The sequence below is a fragment of the Poromitra crassiceps genome (genome assembly GCF_964638095.1).
Source record: "Poromitra crassiceps genome assembly, chromosome: 5".
Classification (NCBI taxonomy): domain Eukaryota; kingdom Metazoa; phylum Chordata; class Actinopteri; order Beryciformes; family Melamphaidae; genus Poromitra; species Poromitra crassiceps.
Window position 1 is genome coordinate 40,348,651 of NC_139642.1, and position 22,483 is coordinate 40,371,133.

The 22,483-nt window shown below is 42.7% G+C and overlaps 1 protein-coding gene across 2 annotated transcripts; it reads left to right on the forward strand.

Moving 5' to 3' along the window:
* The first annotated feature begins 4,707 nt into the window (after positions 1–4,707).
* Positions 4,708–22,228, forward strand: cenpt (centromere protein T). Of its 2 annotated transcripts, XM_083637914.1 has the most exons (16): positions 4,708–4,790; positions 4,885–4,994; positions 5,417–5,540; positions 5,625–5,769; positions 5,881–5,974; positions 6,969–7,105; positions 7,863–7,914; positions 10,299–10,447; positions 11,637–11,688; positions 12,966–13,114; positions 13,309–14,310; positions 14,767–15,123; positions 15,199–15,283; positions 16,160–16,321; positions 18,689–18,793; positions 21,786–22,228. In XM_083637914.1, exons 2-16 carry the CDS (start codon positions 4,897–4,899, stop codon positions 21,916–21,918), a joined length of 2,844 nt encoding a protein of 947 aa, XP_083494040.1. In that variant the 5' UTR covers positions 4,708–4,790; positions 4,885–4,896; the 3' UTR covers positions 21,919–22,228. The 2 variants fall into 2 exon arrangements, with proteins under 2 accessions (XP_083494040.1, XP_083494039.1); XM_083637913.1 differs by having other exon boundaries at positions 13,309–15,123.
* Positions 22,229–22,483: the final 255 nt, after the last annotated feature.

The window sequence follows — 22,483 nt, forward strand, 5'->3', positions numbered from 1 at the left end:
CCAGTGAGCATTTTTCCGTTGAAAAGACATTTAAAAAACGGTTAGGGTCACCGTTGGAAAAAACGATCAAGACAGTTACCACAATGGGGATATTCAGCTATGCTGATAGGTTTATGTACACAGTGTGCATTCAGCATCGTTATACATCATTATGTCCCGTACAAAAAGGGGGCTCCATTAAAATTGGAAGACAATGAATCGCACAGGATTTGAACCACCAATCTTCCACATTAAAACCACTGTCCTCTACTAAGTGAGTTATCTGTTCAATGAAAAGTTACTGAGCCCCTGGCACATATATACTCTGGCTCTATCTATACTCTTACACAATGTTGGCCGCTTTCTACATGACTGTACCACAGGCTAAATTATCATGATCATGGACGGAGTTAATGGGGGGGCCAGCCATCCCCAGTAGTATTTTTTTGCTCACCATTGTAAATCTCCATCTCACTGGCTGAATATGATCATACGATTTATATCCACTTTGACAAGCATCACAGGTATCTCTTTGCTAAAGCTGTGACAGGGGGGCCTCTGACAGGGCCTTGCTGCAGCCGCCCCCTCCCTCTGGAATGCCCTCCCCAGTCACATCTGACAGGCCAAAACTCATTGTCTTTCATACTCATTACGTCATCTTTCCAAAAAAAGCCTTCAAAACCCACCTTTTCACTGTTGCTTTTGACCTATAATCTTTCTTTTTCTCATCTATTTTAATATTTTTTTCTTTATTATAGTTGTTGTATCCTGTATTTGTAAAGTGTCTTTGAGCACAGTCAAAAGCAACAGTGAACAGTGAAGCGCTATATAATATACATTACATTACTAAACATACAATAATGAGTATTAATGTTCTGTAATTCTACTCATATTCTAATATTTCTTATATTTCGATTCTTATACTTATTAAACAATAATTAGAGACAAACCATGATGATGGTAGCCTTAAAATGAGATATTCCTCTAAATCTGGCTTCAAATGGGCAAAATCTCAAATGTAAAACGGCAAAAGAAATTCCGTCAGGAGCATCTGACTCCTCCAGAACTGGCCCCCCAAAGCTAAAAGTCAAAGTCCGCCTATGATCATGATACATCTGTATATTTTATATCATGTGTACCAGACTATTATGTAACAGACTATTATGTTGACTGTGTGTGGGCATCTGTCTGTACTGTACAGCACTTCATTTAACTCCAGACACCGGCAACTCCAGGGGGACACAGAGCCTTGTATACAGTCTGTTACAATAACATAGCGTGAAGCCCAGAGCACCTCACTCCGCACTTCGTGCAGTTGCTCTTGCTTCGGATTCAATTCTGCTTCCCGGGCAGTCTAGTCACAGGGACCGGAACAGGAACGGCACCCGGGAGCAGTATGGGTTAGCGCCCCAGCCTGCGTCTTCCGTGAGGAAGAAGCCCAACAATCCACGAGAGGCCTTTTAGGAGGGCCATTCAAGCCGCAAGTGGAGTCTGCAGTGCCACCAATTACTGGTACTGCATGGTATCCACCAAGATACCATCACGTCGGAATGAGATGTTTGGAGCGGGGGAGTCTGGTGCAGCGCACAGGTCCTAGACCTGGTGAGACGAGGGAGGAGCCCGGCCGGGTGGCAACCCACAGAGCCCGGTCCCTCTACGTACCAGAGCACCCCCCCCCCCCCCCCCCCCGGTCCTGGCAGAGTAGTTCCTGGAGCAGCGGATTGAGTGGCCCTGACCACGTGACCACCTTCGACCCTTCCTAGAGGGCTGACCATGTGTAGCTACTGAGACGTAAGTTGGGGCTTGGCCAGCCCCGGCTGGGTCACCTGGGCGAGGGTGTATGATGTTGCGAGACCCGAAACATCCTATGACCCCAGGGTACATCACTGAGGATACGTCCCAGTTGCATCCATGCAATGTTTTTTTTTTCTTTTCACAGCAGTAGGCTACTTGCGTATTCTGCAGGAACTCAATTCATTATTTTATAGTATTACGCTAAAGTATTAACCATAGTTTTGTCCTGGAAGTTTTTGCTGGCAGCACATGGACTATATAGTTCCATATTTATGATATTTTATGATATTTCATGTGACATAAAATGTGTTGAAAGAAATGTAGTGTTTTTGTAGACCACATTTCAATTTCTCAGTTACACAATGAATTGGAGAAATGCCAATTCACACAATATCAATACTGTCTCTTTTTCAAGCTACAACTAACGAATCATCAATATGATTTTTTTTTTACACAATGTAACCGCATTTTAGCCAATTGCAAAGAGGGTGAAAGTATGTGTAGGTCTTAGACGTTCAGACCCAATATCACCCAGTTTTCAACTAGAAATCCATGTTCAAATCCCGGTTTGTGCTCACTGGGCAGTGTTGTCCTTGAAAACAACTGTTGCTGCAAAAATACTCAATTACAAAACACCCCCCCCCTCTTCTTCTTCTTCTTCCATGTTTCTTATTTGTAAATGCTTGTTTTCCTGTTTTCACATACAGTAGGCTATTATGAGACACAAGACAAATTGTCCATAATTTTTTGTTGATGTGGGTTTAAGCCTAAATGAATTTGCAGTGTGCTGTAACTGTAAAGCAAGCAGCCAACAGCAGCAATAGAGGAGTTTAGTTCCAGGAGACGCAGGAGGTGGTGTGGACTGAATTCAGTGAATTAGACTAGAATCAGTAACCCCGGGGATTTACCTGTCCTGAACACCCAGGGTACACATGGGGCATTTAACAATATATGATGTAACTCCTCTTACCATAAGTGTTGCATAGTTTAATGGTAAATGTAGCCTTGCACTTGATATTAGGCTATTTGGTGAAATGTGGCTGTTTGTGTTAAACACTTTGATTAGCCCCTCAGTTCACTGGCCAGATAATAGCCATATGTGTTAGGGACAGAAAGCAGAATCAAAGGCTACTCTGGTCTCTTGATAGTTACTTTCAACTTTCTCCTTTTCCTTGACACATTCTCCACAGGCTCACTTTCATCATTATATTTTCATCACCTCAGTTGTGATCATTTGTGTTACTTTCACTTCACATACATGAAAAGCTCTCATTCAGATTTGGCCACAGGTGTCATTCCTTTTGGTTTGGGATCGGTGAGCCCTGGGGGAGGAAGTGAAACTGGTATATAATTCAGTGTTTGATTAATATAACCAAAATGCATTTCCTTTGTTTTATTCACTATGTAAGCAAAGCAGTGGGACTTTGAAAGTTGATGTGCCACTCTTACCTTGATAGATTTCCGCTGTGAGACATTAGAGTCAAAATGATGAAAATGAATCCCACAAAAGCAGCCAGAATTATCCAAAATATTATAACAATTGAATCTGCAGGGGAAGAGGTAATGTAACTGTTATCTAATCATATAGGCTAATCATAACAAATTGAATATAATATTTTGTAAAGCAATATACTTACATTTATTGTATTTCAGCTTGCTCTCATCCACAATTATTGGATCAAGATAATCATAGTAATACTCATCATCATCCCCTTTATAGTTGTCAGCATTGGTAAAGTTCTCCATGACTGTCATCTGAGTTTAGGAGAGTGCTAATGGTCTCTCACTCCGTAGTAAAAAAGGGTAATCATGTAGGCTATCCACAGATGGCTGATAGTGGTAAAAAACAAGATCCCAGTAGTTTCTTTCTACCGCCTGTGGAAGCTGATTGTGGATATTTCAGCAAATTTAGATAAGGATCTAATCTCGCTTGCCAGACTATCTCCATCCTACCATAGTCTGCACCGATGTCTCCTATCAATTCAATGCATGCAGTGTCCAGGTTTAGCCACAGGATGGAGATATTAAACAGGATCACAGAAAAAAAGGGAAATTGAGTGGAGTGGAATGGGTTATCTGTTGATTATCTGCGGGTTTGTTTTGTTTTTTGTTTTATTTTACAACACTAACTTTCTCAAGAAATTAGTTTTTTTAATATTATAAAACACTTAACGTCAAGAAATGTGTTTATTGTTACTATACTTATATTGTATTATTATTATTATTATTGTTATTGTTAGTAGTAGTAGTAGTAGCATAGATCTATTACTATCAAGCTTGTATAGTAATAGCTTGAAATCCCATTGTCTTTGGTAGTAGGCAGCAGTGTTGGGCAAGTTACTTTCAAAATGTAATATACTACATATTACTACGGTAGTTACTTAAACTAAAAGTTTAAGTAAAGTAATAAGTTACTTTATAATATTATTGTCTGTGTAGAGTAACTTGTTACTTATTACAATACTTTTGCATTACTTTCACCAAAATAACTGCAGTAGCAGAATGACATCGCTGTCCCAGAACCATCCTGAAATATAATTTAAACCATCTTGAAGTCAGCGTAAACAGACCAAAATTCTAAATTTCATCCTTTTTCTTTAAAACACACAATTTCATTAGGAAATCATTGTATCTTTATTTAAATATGTGCTTTGAAAATGTAACTCAATTTGTAACTTGTGTTACTTGACAAAGTAACTGGTATAATATTACTGAAATCCTATTGGTAATAAGTTATATTACTCAGTTACTTTGTAATGAGTTACCCCCAACACTGGTAGGAAGTTAATGTCTCTGAAGTCATGATACTACACACTCCGATACACTAGGTGGCGGTCGTCCATAGACGCTGGATTGTTTGTGACAGTCAGAAGAGGAACGTCTCTGCTGCTGCTAGTAATTGAATAGCGGGGCGGGACCGGGCCAAAGCGGGCGGGACAGCTGAGAGAAGTTAAACATTGTTGTCCTCGGTCCAAGTTCTGCAAAATACGACCTCCTTAAAAGAGCTGACACTTCTGGTAAGAACTCATCTAAAAAAAGCAGTTGACGTAGTTTTTTGACGGTTTGCTAACTTTAGCTAACGGGCTAACCCTTCTGTTTTTACTGTTTTAGCTCGGCGTCCTGATGGATCTTACGGAAGACCTGTCTGCTCGGGTCCTGCTGCAAAATATCCTCGACACCGAGCAGGCTAGGAGTCCTGTTACTCGCAGTCGCACTGTCATGTAATTCCGTTGCACTTTTACCTCCAATCGCGTTGTGTCAAATTGTGTCTGCCCAAATAGCGTTAGCGTTGCAGGGCTGCTGGGTAGCTAGCTACCTAACTAGCGTTAACTAACTAACTATGGAATCATTAAGCAGTCACTGTGCTACTTTAGTTAGTTGTTAACGCTACGTCTTTAGACATACTGTAACGTAACTAAAACTGTCTCTTCATGACGTGTGCTGAAACGTTAGTTATGTGTAAACCCACTGAGCAAACATACAAAACGCATTCCTTGCACATAGTAGTCTGACCTATTAGTCCTCACAGAGTGAAGTGGATGTTTTATGCCAAGTATACTATAGCCATAGTAGGTATAGTACAAAGTACACATCACTCAGTGATTGATTGTCCACTGTTCACTGGAATCTAATTTCTCTTTAGTTCCTCCCCAACACAAAGCTCCAGCAGCGGGACCCGGCGCAGCAAGAGACTGAGTAGGAAGGATGCTGATGCCCAAACCCCACAACAAATCCTAAGGAGGAGCCTGAAACACAAGATGCGCGAGGTCAGGCAGATGTGCTGAGTGATAATATTGCAATTGGTGAATTTGTTGAGTTTCTTAATGTCCAACCATCCACCTCCCTTCCAGAGTGCTTCCAGGATATCCTTACCCCAAAGTAAGCGAAGGACCACCTCAGTTGTGTCCAGAAAGTCAACTGCACCTGCCACAGCAACAGACTCCTCCTGTGATGACCTCACTCCAAGGCGCCTACTCATGAACATCTTGCGTACAGGTGTGCATGGGATTGGCCTGCATTCTCAAGTCCTGTAGCTGTTTTTTACCCCTTTTTCAATTTGTTTTTACTTGTTGTCCTTTTAACTGTGCCTCTTTCTCATGCGGTCAGAGCCTGAGAGGTCCCTCTTGGTTCAGGAGAAAGTTGTGTCAGAGAAGCCACAGCTGCCTTCACCCAACTCCAGCATGAGCAGCAACAGTTCTTGGTAGGCTATTGGCGCATTTTGACCACATGGTATAGTATAGTATCTACTAGTAGGATTTTATCTATACTAGGAATCTCACACGTTCGATTCCTAGGGTGGAGACTCTGGAGATGATGCGCCATGGGTGCAGTTAATGGAAATCGCCCGCTCTGCGGCCTCCCAAAATCGTGACTGACAGACAGACACCGCCCACCCACGTAGGCTCCATTGTACAACTGTGACATCACTGATGACATCACAACTGGCTGAGTGATATCACAGTTGATCAATCAGTTACTCAAGTGACATCACAATTGCTCAAGCGATAATCACTGACAGTGATGACATCACTGATGACATCACAATCGTGACAGACACCGCCCACCCACTTAGATATCTTTTCATTAAGATATCCATCTATCTAGACATTGTAATAATGGGTAGGAGATTTTGTAGAACTGTTAGGCCTTTACAGGGAAATCCACAGGGTCTTGAAAAGTATTCAGTTGATTAATCAATTTAGGGAAAATGAAGGTCCTTAAAAAGTCTTAATTGCCATTTAATGAGGTATTAAATTTTGTAGCTGATTGTGTTAAATGTGCATAATATATTGTCTCATATCAATCACAGACCCCTGAACTGAATCAAAATCGTATCGTGGCAGACTTTGTGATATCGGCAAATATTGGATCATTGTCCAAAGTAATACTATATAAAATAATACTAATAATAATAATAACTAATAATACTATATAACTAATATAAAATAAATAAAGATAATACCGTATCGTGATGAAACTTGTTATTTACACCCCTATCACTGATGTGCCAAAAGTGGCGTGAGAACTTAAAATATATTAAAAAGGTATTTTCATTTAATTCCTGCATATACCCTGCTAACAATTACAATATCCACCTCTTCATAGTCTTTGAAGCAATATTGTCTGTTTGCATGATGGAACTGGTCATAATGGCAAAATTATTTGGTCCATGTTTATATTTGCTTGACTTCTAGCGCTTGGCTGTCAGGGCTGGATCTGCCTGATCTAACGTCCAGCAGTCCATCCAGCAGTGTAAAAGGACTAAGCCGGAAGAGACCACGTCGGAGCCTGAATGTAACTGCATTTGAGAAACGGTGTAAAGATGGCAATGGTAAGGTCAGCCACTACTGATTTGATCGGACTCTGGAATAGGTGTGTAGTGTACAGGACCCAGAATGTTTTTTGTTGTAAATTCATACAATTACAGTTGGGCTGGAGTGTTTTCAGAGAGCTCAGCTCACACACAGTGTTGCCAACTTGGTGACATGTCACTATAGAGCTTCTTTTCAGACCCCCCTGGCGACTTTATTTCTCGAAAGAGACTAGCAACAAATCTGGCAACTTTTCCTGACTATGGGAAGCAAAGTTAATGTGTTGAATCTAGTTGAATCCGAACATATTTTGCCTATAAATTGGTGCGGCTGCTGCCAGGTTTTTTCTCTCTCTCCTTCTCTCTGCCTGTCTGATAAACACAGCAGCGCTTCAGTATAGCCCCTCCTCTTCCTTCTCCCCTCCGCTGAGAGCAGCAGGACAGGGTTTACCTGTAATTTCTAACGGCGTACGCTGAATCTGGCCCAGGCAGAGTCAGCACTTAATACAATCATACAGTCAATTATTATAACGGCTATGCAGAGGCGTGCTTTTTTTATTTTTAACCATATATATTGATGTGTGTGATGTCATCTAGTGACTTTCTGAGCAGCCAGTATCGATTTCGCTTGGAAAAGAATTGGCATCACTACTCACACAGCCACACTGATGTTTTGGGTTCAAAAGGTGCACAGACCATTGGTGGTTAGTAAAATGACGACTTTCAGTGAACAGTCATGTGTGTTTGTTGACTAGCCTTTGGGTGCTTGTGCTTGCAGATGTTGAAAAGGAGGCTGAAGTATCAGCGGACAACTCGTGCAGTTTGTCAAGGTAAATGGCTTATAGGGGTTTCTTACTTAAAAAAGTCTTTATCTTTTTTTTCCCCTTGGTTTTTCTCCCATTTTCTTCCCAATTGTACTTGGCCAATTCCCCCTGCTGTCCCGGTCGTTGCTCCACCTCATCTGCCTGATCTGGGGAGAGTTGTAAACTAGCACATGCTTCCTTGGACACATATGCAGTCGCCAATCACTTCTTTACACATGACAACGAGGGGTTTCACCAGCAGGACGTAGTGCGTGGGAGCATCACACTATTCCCCCAGTTCCTCTACCCTCGAACAGGCGCCTTGACCGACCAGAGGAGGCACTAGTGAGACCAGGACTCATACCTCACCGGCCTCCCACCCGCATACACGGCCAATTGTGTCTATATGAATGTCTGACCAAGTAGTACCGCTGCTGGGAATTGAACCCGGGTCTCCGCGGTGGTAGGTGAGTACTTTTACCTCTGCACTAGTTCCAGGGCCGGTTCTGGGACGAGTTCTTTGCGTTTCGACAGCCAAAGGAACTGGCTCTCAGCCAGGAAAACTGGCTCCAGAGTGGCCCCACTTCTTTGCTGGACCAGAAGAAAGAACCGCTTATGTCAGTCAGGGGGGTTATCTTGACCAAACAAAGCTGTCTGAAGCATGATTCTTTCAGTTAAAAAAAAGTGGGGGGTGACAGATTCAGAACCTGGATTTTGAAAAGTGTGTGGGGCGGGGGGCATGTCCCCCTCGTCCCTAGTGGAAATTACACCTATGGGTGGGGTGCATTCCCATTTTATTTTATTTTGCATGATTATTTGTTTATACTAACATGTATGGTATGGGCTAACCATGTTACCCCAGGTAGCCATGTTGCAAAGCATTCAGACCTATTCAGTGACACAATGACGTGGCTCTCTAGTCAGCTCTAGCCCGTGGAAAAGCAAACCAATTCTTTAGAAGGTTCACAGTTGAACCACCTGAGAACTGGCTCTAGCACCAGCCCAGACAACGGCGTTGGAAGCACGGTGCGGTGGGCGCTGCAGCACCCCCTGGTGGCAAGAGATGTAAAAAATTTTTTTTTTTTTTTTTTTTTTTTTTTTTTTTTTTTTTTTTTTTTTTACAGTGCACCTGAACGCAACATGCAAAATACCCGCTGAATAAGTGTCCAAATGTTCATGTAATTCTGGCCAATACTCCACTTCTGTTATAACATTTCAGTCTGGAAGATATAATCTTTATGACTACCTTAAAAGGCTAAATGAATAGCTTAGAAAATGAATAGCACCGGGGGCCCATGGTACTATTAATCCGGCCCTGGATATATCGGAGGAATAGCAGGTAGGCTATCACTGTCCCTGAGTCCTGAGGGTAAATTGAGTAATGCTGCAGAGAAGAGGAGAAGACACTGAATAATGACATCACAACAGTATAATCCTAATGTTAATTTAAAATTTAATATTCCTCTAAATATGGCTAAAAGTCCAAAAAGGGTGGGAGAGAGAATGAGGATTCCAACACAGCAGTGGGAGCAAGTGGTGACATGGAGGTGAGTGAGAAAAGGTGACTGAATAATGACACAACAGTCTAATCTTAATATTAATATTCCTCTAATCTGGCGACAAAGTGGCCAAATTTTTTGCCGCCCTGTGGGCGCCGTCAGCCGTCCCCCCCAATGTTGAATCGGTGACAGCACCCCCTACCTAAAAGTACTTCCAACGCCACTGAGCCCAGATCCAGCACTAGGTTCCAGTTGGTGGAAAAGATGTACAGACGCCCCTGGGGTTTCTTACTTGACTACTACAATGTCTTTTTAAATAGTCTCTGATCAAGCATTTAGCTCTTCAGTGACTCTTGAAATTCATGTATGGCAGATCTGCTGTGAACATCTTTACTTTGTTTTCTTTAGATCAAGGGTGTCCAAACTTTTCTGAATGGGGGCCAGATTGGATAATGTGAAAATGCCAAGGGGCCAGCTGCTTCTCGCATCATATGGGTTATAAAAAAAATAACATACAATTGTACTCCAAGGATCTTGTTTACCATCTGAAAACATTCTGCCTGTGCTGTTCCTACTTGATGCTTGTACAAACTGTATGGTATTGCTGTTAGGTGAACAGAAAAAATGCAAATTTAACTTGCTTGATTAACCAATACTGTGTAGACATATTAGTAGAAAGAACAAAGGAAGTCCAAGGCAACTCTTCAAGAAGATTTTTAAAAAGCCTTTAATAAAATATGGCTTCCACTGTGTAGACATATTTTGAGAGACAAGCCAAGGGCCACTTAAAATCGGTCCGTGGGCCGCAATTGGCCCTCGGGCCGGACTTTGGACATGCCTGCTTTAGATCATTGGCTGTTCAGTATCAGGAGTGGATGTGATGGTGTACAGCCTATCCAATTTGTTTTGCAGTTCTTCCACACTAAGTCTGAAAACACCCTTTGTGGACGTTCAAACGGAGAAAAGGGGTCTTCAAAGAAAGGCTGCAGATCGCCGAAGAATAATCAGCGTGGAAGAATTTGCTGCTGGTGTGCATAAAAGGCAGATGGGTGCTGAGCCAGGTAAAGGAACGAATTGTAGGTTTTTAAAATTCCAGCTCAGCTGCATTACAGCCACTACTGATGTGTTTGGACTCTGGAATCGGTGTGTACAGGACCCAGAATGTTTTTTGTTATTGTAAATTAATTCATACATTTACAGTTGGACTGGAGTGTTTTCAGAGAGCTCAGCTCACACACAGTGTTGCCAACTTGGTGACTTTGTCGCTGTATTGAGCTACTTTTCAGAACCCCTGGCAACTTTATTTCTCAAAAGTGACTACGGTAGTGACAAATCTGGCAACTTTTTCTGACCATGGGAAATAATGTCAATGTGTTGAATCAACAGATTTTTTTGCCTATAAATTGGTGCGGCTGCTGCCGGGTTTTCTCTCTCTCTCCTTCTCTCTGCCTGTCTGATAAACACAGGAGCGCTTCAGTGTAGCCCCTCCTCTTCCTTCTCCTCTCCGCTGAGAGCAGCAGGACAGGGTTTACCTGTAATTTCTAACAGCGTACGCTGAATCTGGCCCAGGCAGAGTCAGCACTTAATAATACAATCATACAGTCAATTATTATAACGGCTATGCAGAGGCATGCTTTTTTTAAGCATATATTGATATACAAATTAGTGTGTGATGACATCTAGTAGGGGTGGGAATCACCAGATGCCCACGATACGATACTAAAACGATACTTAAGTCACGATACGATAGTATTGCGATATGCTAGTATTGCGATATATTGAATATTTCGATATATTGTCTAACTCCTTTTCCTACCTTTTCCTTGACCTCACCGGAAGTAAAACATGCAGTGTTTTTTTGTTTTGTTTTGTTTTTGCCCAACACGTAGGCTACATTATTAAGCTTCTCTGGACTCGATACGCCACTGCAGGCGCGAGCTGCAACTTCGGGCGCTTCGGGCAGATGCCCGGTGGCCTGGAATGGCATGGCTTTTTTTTAATCGATACTTGGCGTCCAAATATCGATACAATATCGTCAGGCAAAATATCGCCATACTATGGTGTATCAATTCCCCCTCCCCACCCCTAGCGATTTTCTGAGCAGCCAATGGTGACTTTGCTTGGAAAAGAGTTGGCAACACTGTTTTGGGTTCACAAGGTGCACAGACCATTGGTGGTTAGTAAAATGATCACTTTCAGTGAACAGTCATGTGTGTTTGTTGACTAGCCTTTGGGTGCTTGTGCTTGCAGATGTTGAAAAGGAGGCTGAAGTATCAGCGGACGACTCGTGCAGTTTGTCAAGGTAAATGACTTATAGGGGTTTCTTACTTTTTTCCCCCTTGGTTTCTCTCCCATTTTCTTCCCAATTGTACTTGGCCAATTCCCCCTGCTGTCCCGGTTGTTGCTCCACCCCCTCTGCGTGATCTGGGGAGAGTTGTAAACTAGCACATGCTTCCTCGGACACACATGCAGTCGCCAGCCGCTTCTTTACACATGTCAACGAGGAGTTTCACCGGCAGGACGTAGTGTGTGGGGGAGGATCACACCATTCCCCCAGTTCCTCTACCCTCGAACAGGCGCCTTGACCGACCAGAGGAGGCACACTAGTGAGACCAGGACTCATGATACCCCACAGGCCTCCCACCCGCAGACACGGCCATTTGTGTCTGTAGGAATGTCTGACCAAGCCGGAAGTACCGCTGCTGGGAATTGAACCCGGGTCTCCGCGGTGGTAGGTGAGTGATTTGACCTCTGCACTAGTTCCAGGGCCGGTTCTGGGCCAGTGCCTAATCTGGAACCAGTTCTTTGCATTTCGACAGCCAAAGGAACTGGCTCTCGACCAGGAAAACTGGCTCCAGAGTGGCCCCACTTCTTTGCTGGACCAGAAGAAAGAACCGCTTATGTCAGTCAGGGGGATTATCGTGACCAAACAAAGCTGTCTGAAGCATGATTCTTTCAGTTTACGCATGATTTTTTCATTTGAATAAGTGAACAGTGGACAGAATCTGGATTTTGAAAAGTGGGAGGGGGGGGGGGGGGGGGCATGTCCCCCCGTCCCTAGTGGAAATTACACCTATGGGGGGTCTCTGTGTGTGTGTGTGTGGGGGGGGGGGACAAACTGTCTCCCAAACACTGTGTTTGGGAGATGATTCGTCTCCCAAACTCTGTTAATAGAATAATACAGTTGAATGAGGTCTCTCCCTTAAATAGCCTACCAGTCACTTCTGAAATCTACTGCATAACCCAATGTATTTTTCTATTTCATTAATAAAATAAAAAAATCTAAAGCATGTTACTGGCTAAGATAACCTTATAATACTGTAGATGTATTTGTTATATTAGATTCTCAATGTGCATGAATGATAATGGAATTATAGGCTACTTGTTTTTTTACCCAAATACACTCATTTATTATTATATTTAAATCATTGTATCATTGTATCATTGTATTGAATGCAAAAAAAAATCTGCATTATATATTGCCATTGGCCACCCTGCTCTCTAAATATCTGCATCGGCCATTGAAAAACCCATATCGGTCGACCTCTAGTGTACAGCCTATCCAATTTTGTTTTGCAGTTCTGCCACACTAAATCTGAAAACACCCTTTGTGGACGTTCAAACGGAGAAAAGGGGTCTTCAAAGAAACGTTCCAGACCGCCGAAGAATAATCAGCGTGGAAGAATTTGCCGCTGATGTGCATAAAAGGCAGATGGGTGGTGATCCAGGTAAAGGAACTAATTGTAATTTTTTTAAATTCCAGCTTGGCTACATTACAGAGCAGGTGGTAGTGTATCACATTAGAGATTGGGAGTAACAAACAGTATAGGATGTGTTGGAACAATTGATTTGGCTGTTTTGATTTCATCACTACCATTCTCAGTTTTTCCTCTTATGGTTTCTCCCCTGCTCGTTCTCTCAGGGGCGGCGGAGCGGGCTCACAATGTGACTGCTCAGTCTGAGGGTTCCACCCTGCACCTGGCCAACATCAGCCAACCTGATATCACCACTGACATCATCAACCATAACACAGCCCTCTATGCCCAGCCTGCCACAGATTCCAACTTTTCCATCGTTGCAACGCAGGACAAACCCACGGTCATGGCGTCTCAGATTCAGAGAGATATGAGAGAGGCTGCGGGATTACCAACTGAAGAGGAGCCTGCGCCCGAGTCTCAAACTGATGAAGAGTGTGCTATGACGTCTCAATCTGAGGAAGAGGAGGTTGCGGCTGAATCTCAGTCTGAAGAACAGGAAGGTGCAGGTGGATCTCAATCTGAGGAAGAGGAGGTTGCAGCTGAATCTCAGTCTAAACAACAGGAAGGTGCAGGTGGATCTCAATCTGAGGAAGAGGAGGTTGCGGCTGAATCTCAGTCTGAAGAACAGGAAGGTGCAGGTGGATCTCAATCTGAGGAAGAGGAGGTTGCGGCTGAATCTCAGTCTGAAGAACAGGAAGGTGCAGGTGGATCTCAATCTGAGGAAGAGGAGGTTGCGGCTGAATCTCAGTCTGAAGAACAGGAAGGTGCAGGTGGATCTCAATCTGAGGAAGAGGAGATTGCGGCTGAATCTCAGTCTAAACAACAGGAAGGTGCAGGTGGATCTCAATCTGAGGAAGAGGAGGTTGCGGCTGAATCTCAGTCTGAAGAACAGGAAGGTGCAGGTGGATCTCAATCTGAGGAAGAGGAGGTTGCGGCTGAATCTCAGTCTGAAGAACAGGAAGGTGCAGGTGGATCTCAATCTGAGGAAGAGGAGGTTCCGGCTGAATCTCAGTCTAAACAACAGGAAGGTGCAGGTGGATCTCAATCTGAGGAAGAGGAGGTTGCGGCTGAATCTCAGTCTGAAGAACAGGAAGGTGCAGGTGGATCTCAATCTGAGGAAGAAGAGGTTGCGGCTGAATCTCAGTCTGAAGAACAGGAAGGTGCAGGTGGATCTCAATCTGAGGAAGAGGAGGAGGCGGCGGCTGCATCTCAAACTGAGGAAGAGGAGGTTGCGGCTGAATCTCAGTCTAAACAACAGGAAGGTGCGGCTGGATCTCTATCTGAGGAAGAGGACGAGGCGGCTGCATCTCAAACTGAGGAACAGGAAGGCGCATCTGGATCTAAAACTGAGGAAGAGGGTGCCGCTGGATCTCAAAGTGATGAGGAGGAGGATGCGGATAAATCTCAATCTGAAGAGGAAGATGCAGCTGAGTCTGAAATTGAAGACGATGGCGTGGCAAATAAACCACAAAGTGAGGAGCTTTTTGAATCTCAGACTGAAGAAGACGATGGGAAGCAGGAGGCCGAAGACAATGAGCAGCTGCATGATGAGGGTGCAGATGCATCTCAATCTGAAGAACAGGAAGGTGTAGCTGCATCTCAAACTGAGGAAGAGGGTGCAGCTGCATCTCAAACCGAGGAAGAGGAGGATGCAGAGGAGTCTCAAAGTGATGAGGATGCGGCTAAATCTCAATCTGAAGAGAAAGATGCGGAGTCTCAAATTGAAGAGGATGACGTGGCCAGTGAACAAAGTGTGGAGCTTTTTGAATCTCAGACCCAAGAAGAGGACGATGGGAAGCAGGAGGAGCACATCAGTCGAAGGGCTCATCCTTCTGAGGCTGGACTCAGTGTGCCTTTTACAGAGGGTGAAGGGGATGGGGCAGGACCCAGTGGTACTTCTCCTGAACAGGATGCCGCTCAGGGCCATGCAGACCAGGAAGAGGAGTCGGAGGATGAGGGGGATAGTGATCAGAGTGAAGGTCAGTCTTTCTTCCTCTTTTTTCCCCCCCTATGGGAAAAGAAAGACAATTTATTCTATTTTCTGAATTCTTTAGAGCTCTCCATGAAGACTCCTGCATTTGTCAGACAGAAAATGATTTTTCCACCCCGTGATCCTCTGACTTCACCGACTGATACCAGGCAAGTCACACTCCATGTTGCACTGGAACATGTATACCTTCTGCTTTACATATATCTTAGGAATTGAGGATAAACTGGTTTGTTTTCCAACTGACGACACAGCTTTTTTTTTATCAGTCATAAAAGTGGTCCATGTTTGTGAATATTATCCTGCTGAACACAAATTACCACTCCCATAAGCGTGTTACCCACAGAACTTATTTCATGCATTTAACCGAAATCTCCATTCTAAAATCCATTAGCCTTTTCCCCCTAAGAACCAACATGGTGGCGATTTCTGATTAAGCCTACAAAAATACGTCATGCCTGCGGTACATATCTTTGTATAGGAAACCGCTGCTAGCAGACTGAACGCTGTTCTGTTGCCCACATTCAACATCGGGTTTAAAACATGTATTTCCATCAAAGCACCACTAGGTGTCCCTCTACTGTCTATAGTCCCTACTCAACAGGCTACAAATGTATGCCTGCTCTCATGGAGTTTACCAAACCAGCTGATCAGTAGCATTAGTCTGTTTACATTTGTAAGCAATGTTTAATTTGCTCTGCACTGCGTCGCATGTTTCGTTGCTCTAACTGGTTGAGGCATTTTGGAATGCGCCCATTGAGAACGCCCCCTGGAAATAGAAATTGAACTGACAGATTCCAGACCAATTCACATTTGCAAATGCAATGCCATGTGAATTGGTCTGGCGATGCAAGACTAGGTCATCATGTTACTTTGACTCTTTAAAAACAGTAAAAAAAAAGAAAGAAAAATGCTTGATTTCATGTTTTCAAAATATGCAATCAAACATTACCAAAAAGCTTTTTTTTTTGTTACTTAGCCTACTCTGTGGTGTTCACATATTGTTCCAATATGTATTATGCCACCAGTGCTGCAGCTGCTGAACCAGCTAAACGTAAAAGAGTGACCCCAGTGAAGAAGAGGCCAGCCAAGAAGGAACCAGGCCTTCCCAAGAGCTACCTTATGGGCATGTTCAAGCACTTTGCCAAGACAAGGGTCTCTCCTGATGTGTACCCTGTCCTGAAAGAGATGTAAGCAACTCTATCTATAGATGTGTTGAGGCTAAACATTTCTTACATAGGGTATTCGTGGGATCTAGACATGTATTGAAAGTTGATAAATCAATTTAGGGAAAATGAAGGCCCTTTAAAAAGTCTTAATCGCCATTTGATGAGGTATTACATTTTGTAGCTGATTGTGTTAAATGGGCATATATCTTCTCCTCAATCGCAGACCCTTAAATTGAATCTAAATCGTATCGTGGCAGACTTTGTGATATTAGCAAATACCGTATCATTGTCCAAAGAATTAGAGCCCGTTGGATTTTTGGGGCCGATACAGATATTGGAGAGTAAAAAGAATCAGATACTGATATATCGGCCGAGATTCTTATATTTTATATATACACATTATATTACACACATTTTTTGCAATGATCCCTCAAATATCAAACACTTGACAAAGACATGACTTGACGTGAGATATATATAAGGCATGATATTTTACAGTTTAACAATCAACTTTATTGTGCAAAATGACTGTACATACAGTGCACTGAAACTGTAAACCTCACTGGAAATGTAATAATTATAATTAACTAGAAATACAAAAACACAAAGAACAAATACCGTATATATAACTTGAGTAAAAAAAAATGAATCAAATGTACACAACATGCTGTCTGTAACTTTAAAAAATAAAAATACTGGCCATATTGGCCGATATCGGTGATCGGCCAATAATATCGGTCGGGCTCTACAAAAAATCTATATACCGTAAATTCCGGACTATAAGCCGCGGCTTTTTTCCCCTTTTTTGGCCTTTTTTGGCCCCTGCGGCTTATATAACGGTGCGGCTTATCTATGGATTTTTTCAAAAAAAAAAAAAAAATCTCTCTTTTTTAGCACTCTTTCTAACTATAAATCCACTTCTGTTTTAATTTCCTCTCTTGCCCTCTTTTAACAACATAACATAACATAACACAACACAACACAGGTAAGCAGAAAGAAAAAGACGAAGCAATCACCGCCATGAATGAGGAAATGACTCACCTGCTGGAGGCTGGAGATACACGGCTTGGGCTAAACTTTTACTCCGTGAAACACTATCGATTAAGTCCGACATCGCTCAGAGGTTTGAGCAGCTTGAAAACAAGTTTGAAAACGTGCAGAAGTCCATCCACTCAATCACTAAAGAAAATAAGGCAATCGTGAACAGAGTTTCTAATGCGGAAAAGCGCATCAGCGCACTGGAGGACAAAAACAACACAGTGAGTCCGAAAGTGGATAAAATGCAAAAACAAATCGAAACACGCAGGTTGATGACTTAATCAGCAGGAGTAAAAGAAATAACATTCGCCTGATCAATGTAAAAGAGGGAGCTGAGATTGGTGACATGGACGCTTTCGTGGCAAAATCCTGTGTTACATCCTGGACCTGAAGGAAGGCGAGAAACCACCAGAGGTGGACAGGGCACACCGGGCGCCTCGGCCACGTCCAGACCCCGGCCTGCCACCGAGGGCCATCTTCATCTGCCTACTCCGCTGGCCCGACCGTCAACTCATCCTCCAGGCTGCGGGGAAGAAGCCCCTCACCTGGGAGGGTACGCGCTTTTTCGTCCGGCAGGACCTCTCCGCGTTGGTGCAACAGAAACGCGCATCATCGAAAAGGTTAAAGTCAATGGATATCGCTTTGGCGTACTGTACCCAGCGAGACTCGTCATAACCATTGATGGACAGCGGCGGAACAAGAGCTCAAAGTGAAACTGCCGAATATCTTTTGAGTTGGACTGGTCAATAGTACTGTGAGTAACTAAAATAAAAAAATAAAAAACGGAATTCTCTCTTCTTTAGCACTCTTTCTAACTATAAATCCACTTCTGTTTTAATTTCCTCTCTTGCCCTCTTTTCACCACACCGCGGACACTGTGCACTGTAAAAAAAAACAAAAAATACCATTAAAACACCCGCGGCTTATAGTCCGGTGCGGCTTATATAAGAAAAAAATAGTCAACTCTGAAGGTGCGGCTTATACACCGGTGCGCCTTATAGTCCGGAATTTACGGTAATATTGTATTGTAATGAAAAATGTAAGGATTCCTGCATATACCCTGAATTATATATTGCAGAAACCACTAACAATAACTGAAAAGCAGTGAATTAATTGCATAATGATTTATGGACTAATTATATTGGACAGAAAACTTTCCATCAACAGGATTACACTAAATGCCATGTCACCATGGCACAGTGCTATGTACTCATTGGATCTCCACAATAGAACAATCTATCTTGACATTGTTTTTGCACTGTAACATGGTAAAGATGTCATGGATTTCACTGTTGATTCACCTGGTTCATTGTATTGTGGAGAATACTGATGTATGCCATTGGTTAACAGAATGGATAAGTTCTTTGACCGAATGGCGGAGGACTTGGAGGCGTATGCTACACATGCAAAGAGGAAGACCATTGATGTTGAGGATTGCGAACTTCTGTTGAAAAGGTAGGTGTGTGATTGTGTGTATAGATACAGTTTAAGGGAACTTCTGTTGAAAAGGTAGGTGGGTGTGTTTGTGTGTATACATGCAGTTTAAGGGAACTTCTGTTGAAAAGGTAGGTGTTTGTGTGTATACATGCAGTTTAACACATTGAATGCCAGCCATGTTTTCATTCCTGTAGGTAAGTTGTGCCAGGGGTGTTTTTGACGATTCTGGCTCATTTTAGAACAGCCGAGGATTCTTTTCTGTTAAGAATTCATGAACATCAATCATCTAAAAATAACTAATAGAATGTGTGCTTTCTCTGTCTAAAAGAGTTAGTTTGCAGAGTTAGTAGTTATGTAGATATTAGCCGTTGAGTACAGCATGGTTTCAGCGTCTGGAAATTTATTCAGAGATAAATGGCTTTTTGTGAAACAGTCACTTTAACCATTCATTTTTGGCATCAGTAAGACCGTCAGACATTCTAAACAATAGTTTTGAACAGTAATTTCCTCCATAACAACAGGAAACACCCCTCTCATTCAAACTCCTCCCTCCGTGTGTCTTCTCCTCCTTCCTCCTAACAGCGGGCGTGTCAGAAGCGCGTTGCTGCTGCCTGCCTGCCTGCCTGCCTGCCTGTCGGGCAAGACGAGTCTGAAATGGATTACTGTAAAATCGCGTCGCCATTTCCTTGAATGGCTGGCTTGCTCCCGCGGTGTGTGTGTGTGTGTGTGTGTGTGTGTGTGTGTGTGTGTGTGTGTGTGTGTGTGTGTGTGTGTGTGTGTGTGTGTGTGTGTGTGTGTGTGTGTGTGTGTGTGTGTTCGCGCGTTGCTGCGCGGCTCTGGGGGGAAGGGATCTCTGTCCGTTCTGTGTGTGTGTGTCCGGGCTTCTGACTGTAAAATCGCCAAGCCATTTCCGCGGGAGGCGGCTGCTTTTGTGGCTTTTGGGTCCCGTGGCTGTGACTTCTCTCGGTCTCTGTCGCCACTTAGTGGTCGGTAAAATAGATTACACACATGCTCTTGCTCCAAATAGTTATCTCGAAGATGTAAAAGGGGTTGATTGATGTTCCACCGTCAAAAAAAAAAAATCTTTATGTAAGACGAGTTAGTCCGTCCTTGGCACTTAAGCGCTGGATTATGTAAGACGAGTTAGGTCGTCTATGGCACTTAATGAGTTAAGGTAACTTCTGTTGAAAATGTAGGTGTTTGTCTATACATGCAGTTTAAGGGGATAACCATTGAATTTCAGTGTTCAAAGATGTTTTTATTATGCACAATTCAGTTTACATGTGTGATCATTAATCGCTGTCCCCTATAGCCAGAGCAAGGAACCTATAGTATGGTTCCTTCAGCCAGAAACGAGTGCAGAGTTGTTCACTGGTTACCTATGGTGTCACACTGATCTACAATTCATTTGAAAAGCAGTTGGATACAGGTTAGAGAAGAGAAAGAGGAGTACCAAGAGGAATTTACTGTTTTTATAAACTCACTTTTCAAAACTTCAAACGGTAACACTTTCTATGAATGTCAAGGTCATGTCTATAATGCATTTAAGAGCACATTCATAAGCCATTATAATGGATTTATAAGGCTTTATAAATGTTTATTAAAATCATGCATGGCAACTTATAAAGTATTATAAGTGGTCATAATGTATTATAAGTTCAGCATCAATAATGCTTTATATCTCCATGCCAAAGCGACAAGTGTTTGAAACAATGTTTTTTGTTTTACACTTTACTTGCAGCCACAGTAAATACTGCTCATAAGTCCTCATAACTGTTGCATACAATTGCCAATAACCTTATAGTGCTGTCACTTTACTTAAAGCTTGCAAAGTCCTGCTATAGTGTATATTGATTATTATAAAACGGCTCTCTCAAATCAAGCAATCTGATTGGTTCACAGCCATTGTATAAATCCAATAACCCACTCCAATAACCCATGGCCATGGGTTATTGGTTGCCATGGCAACTCTCTTACTAAAAGCCTTTGGTTACCTCAAAAAAAAAAAAATGGCGGAGACAGCTGTCAGATCCTTGTGAATCGATCTTCGCTTATAACTTTACTAATACTTTGCAGAAAATTATGTTTTGTACAAGAATAGATGCAGGCTAATGTCTTCTTTGCAAAAAAAAGGCTGTTAACCCCGCATTTAACCCTGTAACGTTAGTTGGTGTCGGGCTTTGCAGAAAGCACTCAGCTTCTCAGCAAGCGCTGAGAATGCAGCGCTGCGCTCGAGCTGCCTGTCGGGCTTTCCAGAAAGCTCTCAGCTTCTCAGCAAGCGCCAGGATTGGCCAATGTTAACTTCAGTCTCCAGAACGATCCAATCAAATCACCCGCACGTCTATCTTCTTGCTAGAGGTCCCGCCTTATAGTAGTGTTTCAACTGACTATCAGAATACCATGCCAGTCGGACTTATAGTATTATTATTATATTTATATTATCATACTTGGAAACCGTTTTATAAAAGCAATATAGCACTCGAGCAGCGTGTGTTGTGGCATATATCCCGCTGATCAGTTGTTATCCCACTCGGCCCGCTGCGGCCTCGTGGGATAACAACTGATCAGCGGGATATATTTGCCACAACACACTAGCTCTCATGCTATATTGCTTAATTATAATACATTGTCCACTACTTTTAATAATTCAAATTTGTATAAAGCCTCATAAATGCATAGTCTTATGAATGTGCTCATAATACATTATAGACATGACCTTCATACTGTAGAAAGTGTTAACCTACAAACATACAGGACATGTAAAGCAAATCCTCTACAGTAAATCGATTGACTCCGCTATCTAGAATTACATTAATGCTTCTTTCTCCCATTTAACTATGCATTCTACATGCAACATTACCCAAAGCACACCTAATTACACACCTAAATTAGACAGGATGAGCAATGGCCTATCAGGGAGGGCACTAAGATTACAAATGATACAAATACAAAAAGCACCTGACATTTTTGATTACATTGAACTTGCTTTGTGTGTTTTTGCACTCTCCAGACAGGGTTATGTGAATGACAAGATGCCGGTTGAGGTGCTGATTGAGAAATATCTCCCTATGGAGTATCGCAAGCTCCTGATCCCCTGTGCAGCCAGTGGAAATGTTGTCATCCCCAAACTGAAGAAGAGATGAGATGCTTTATCATCGTCATGGCGACTACTTTCTTCCACTGCAATCTGTAAAGTGCCATCCAGAAATGTGATTGTTTTGTGGTTTTGTTATTTGAGATGCTAGTTCACACATCTACATTTTATTTATTTTTTTGCCGTTTGGTTATGGATCTCTTGGTGTTAAAGGGATAGTTCACTTTTTTTTAATACTTTATTGTTAGTTAGACATTTAAAGTTTACAATTCTATTTAATCTCATCCAGCCTGCAACATTTATGCATTTTTTTTATATAGACATAACAAACGACATGACAAAGCAAAACAACAGGATAGAGAGCAGGGTAGGGAGGGAGGGCAGAGGTTATGGGGGGGTGATGGGAGGTGGGGAGGGGCGGTTGATCGTATACACCGATGGCGCAATGTTGCGGTCAGCGTGCCGCCATCACCAGCATGTGGTGGCCGATGGTGACTGATGCCATACTCACACTGACTGCTGATGTCATATCCACTAACACAGCGCCGCGACACCATCGGCAGTGACAACATCAACTAAAACATGGGGCCATCAGTGATGTCACAAGCTACCAA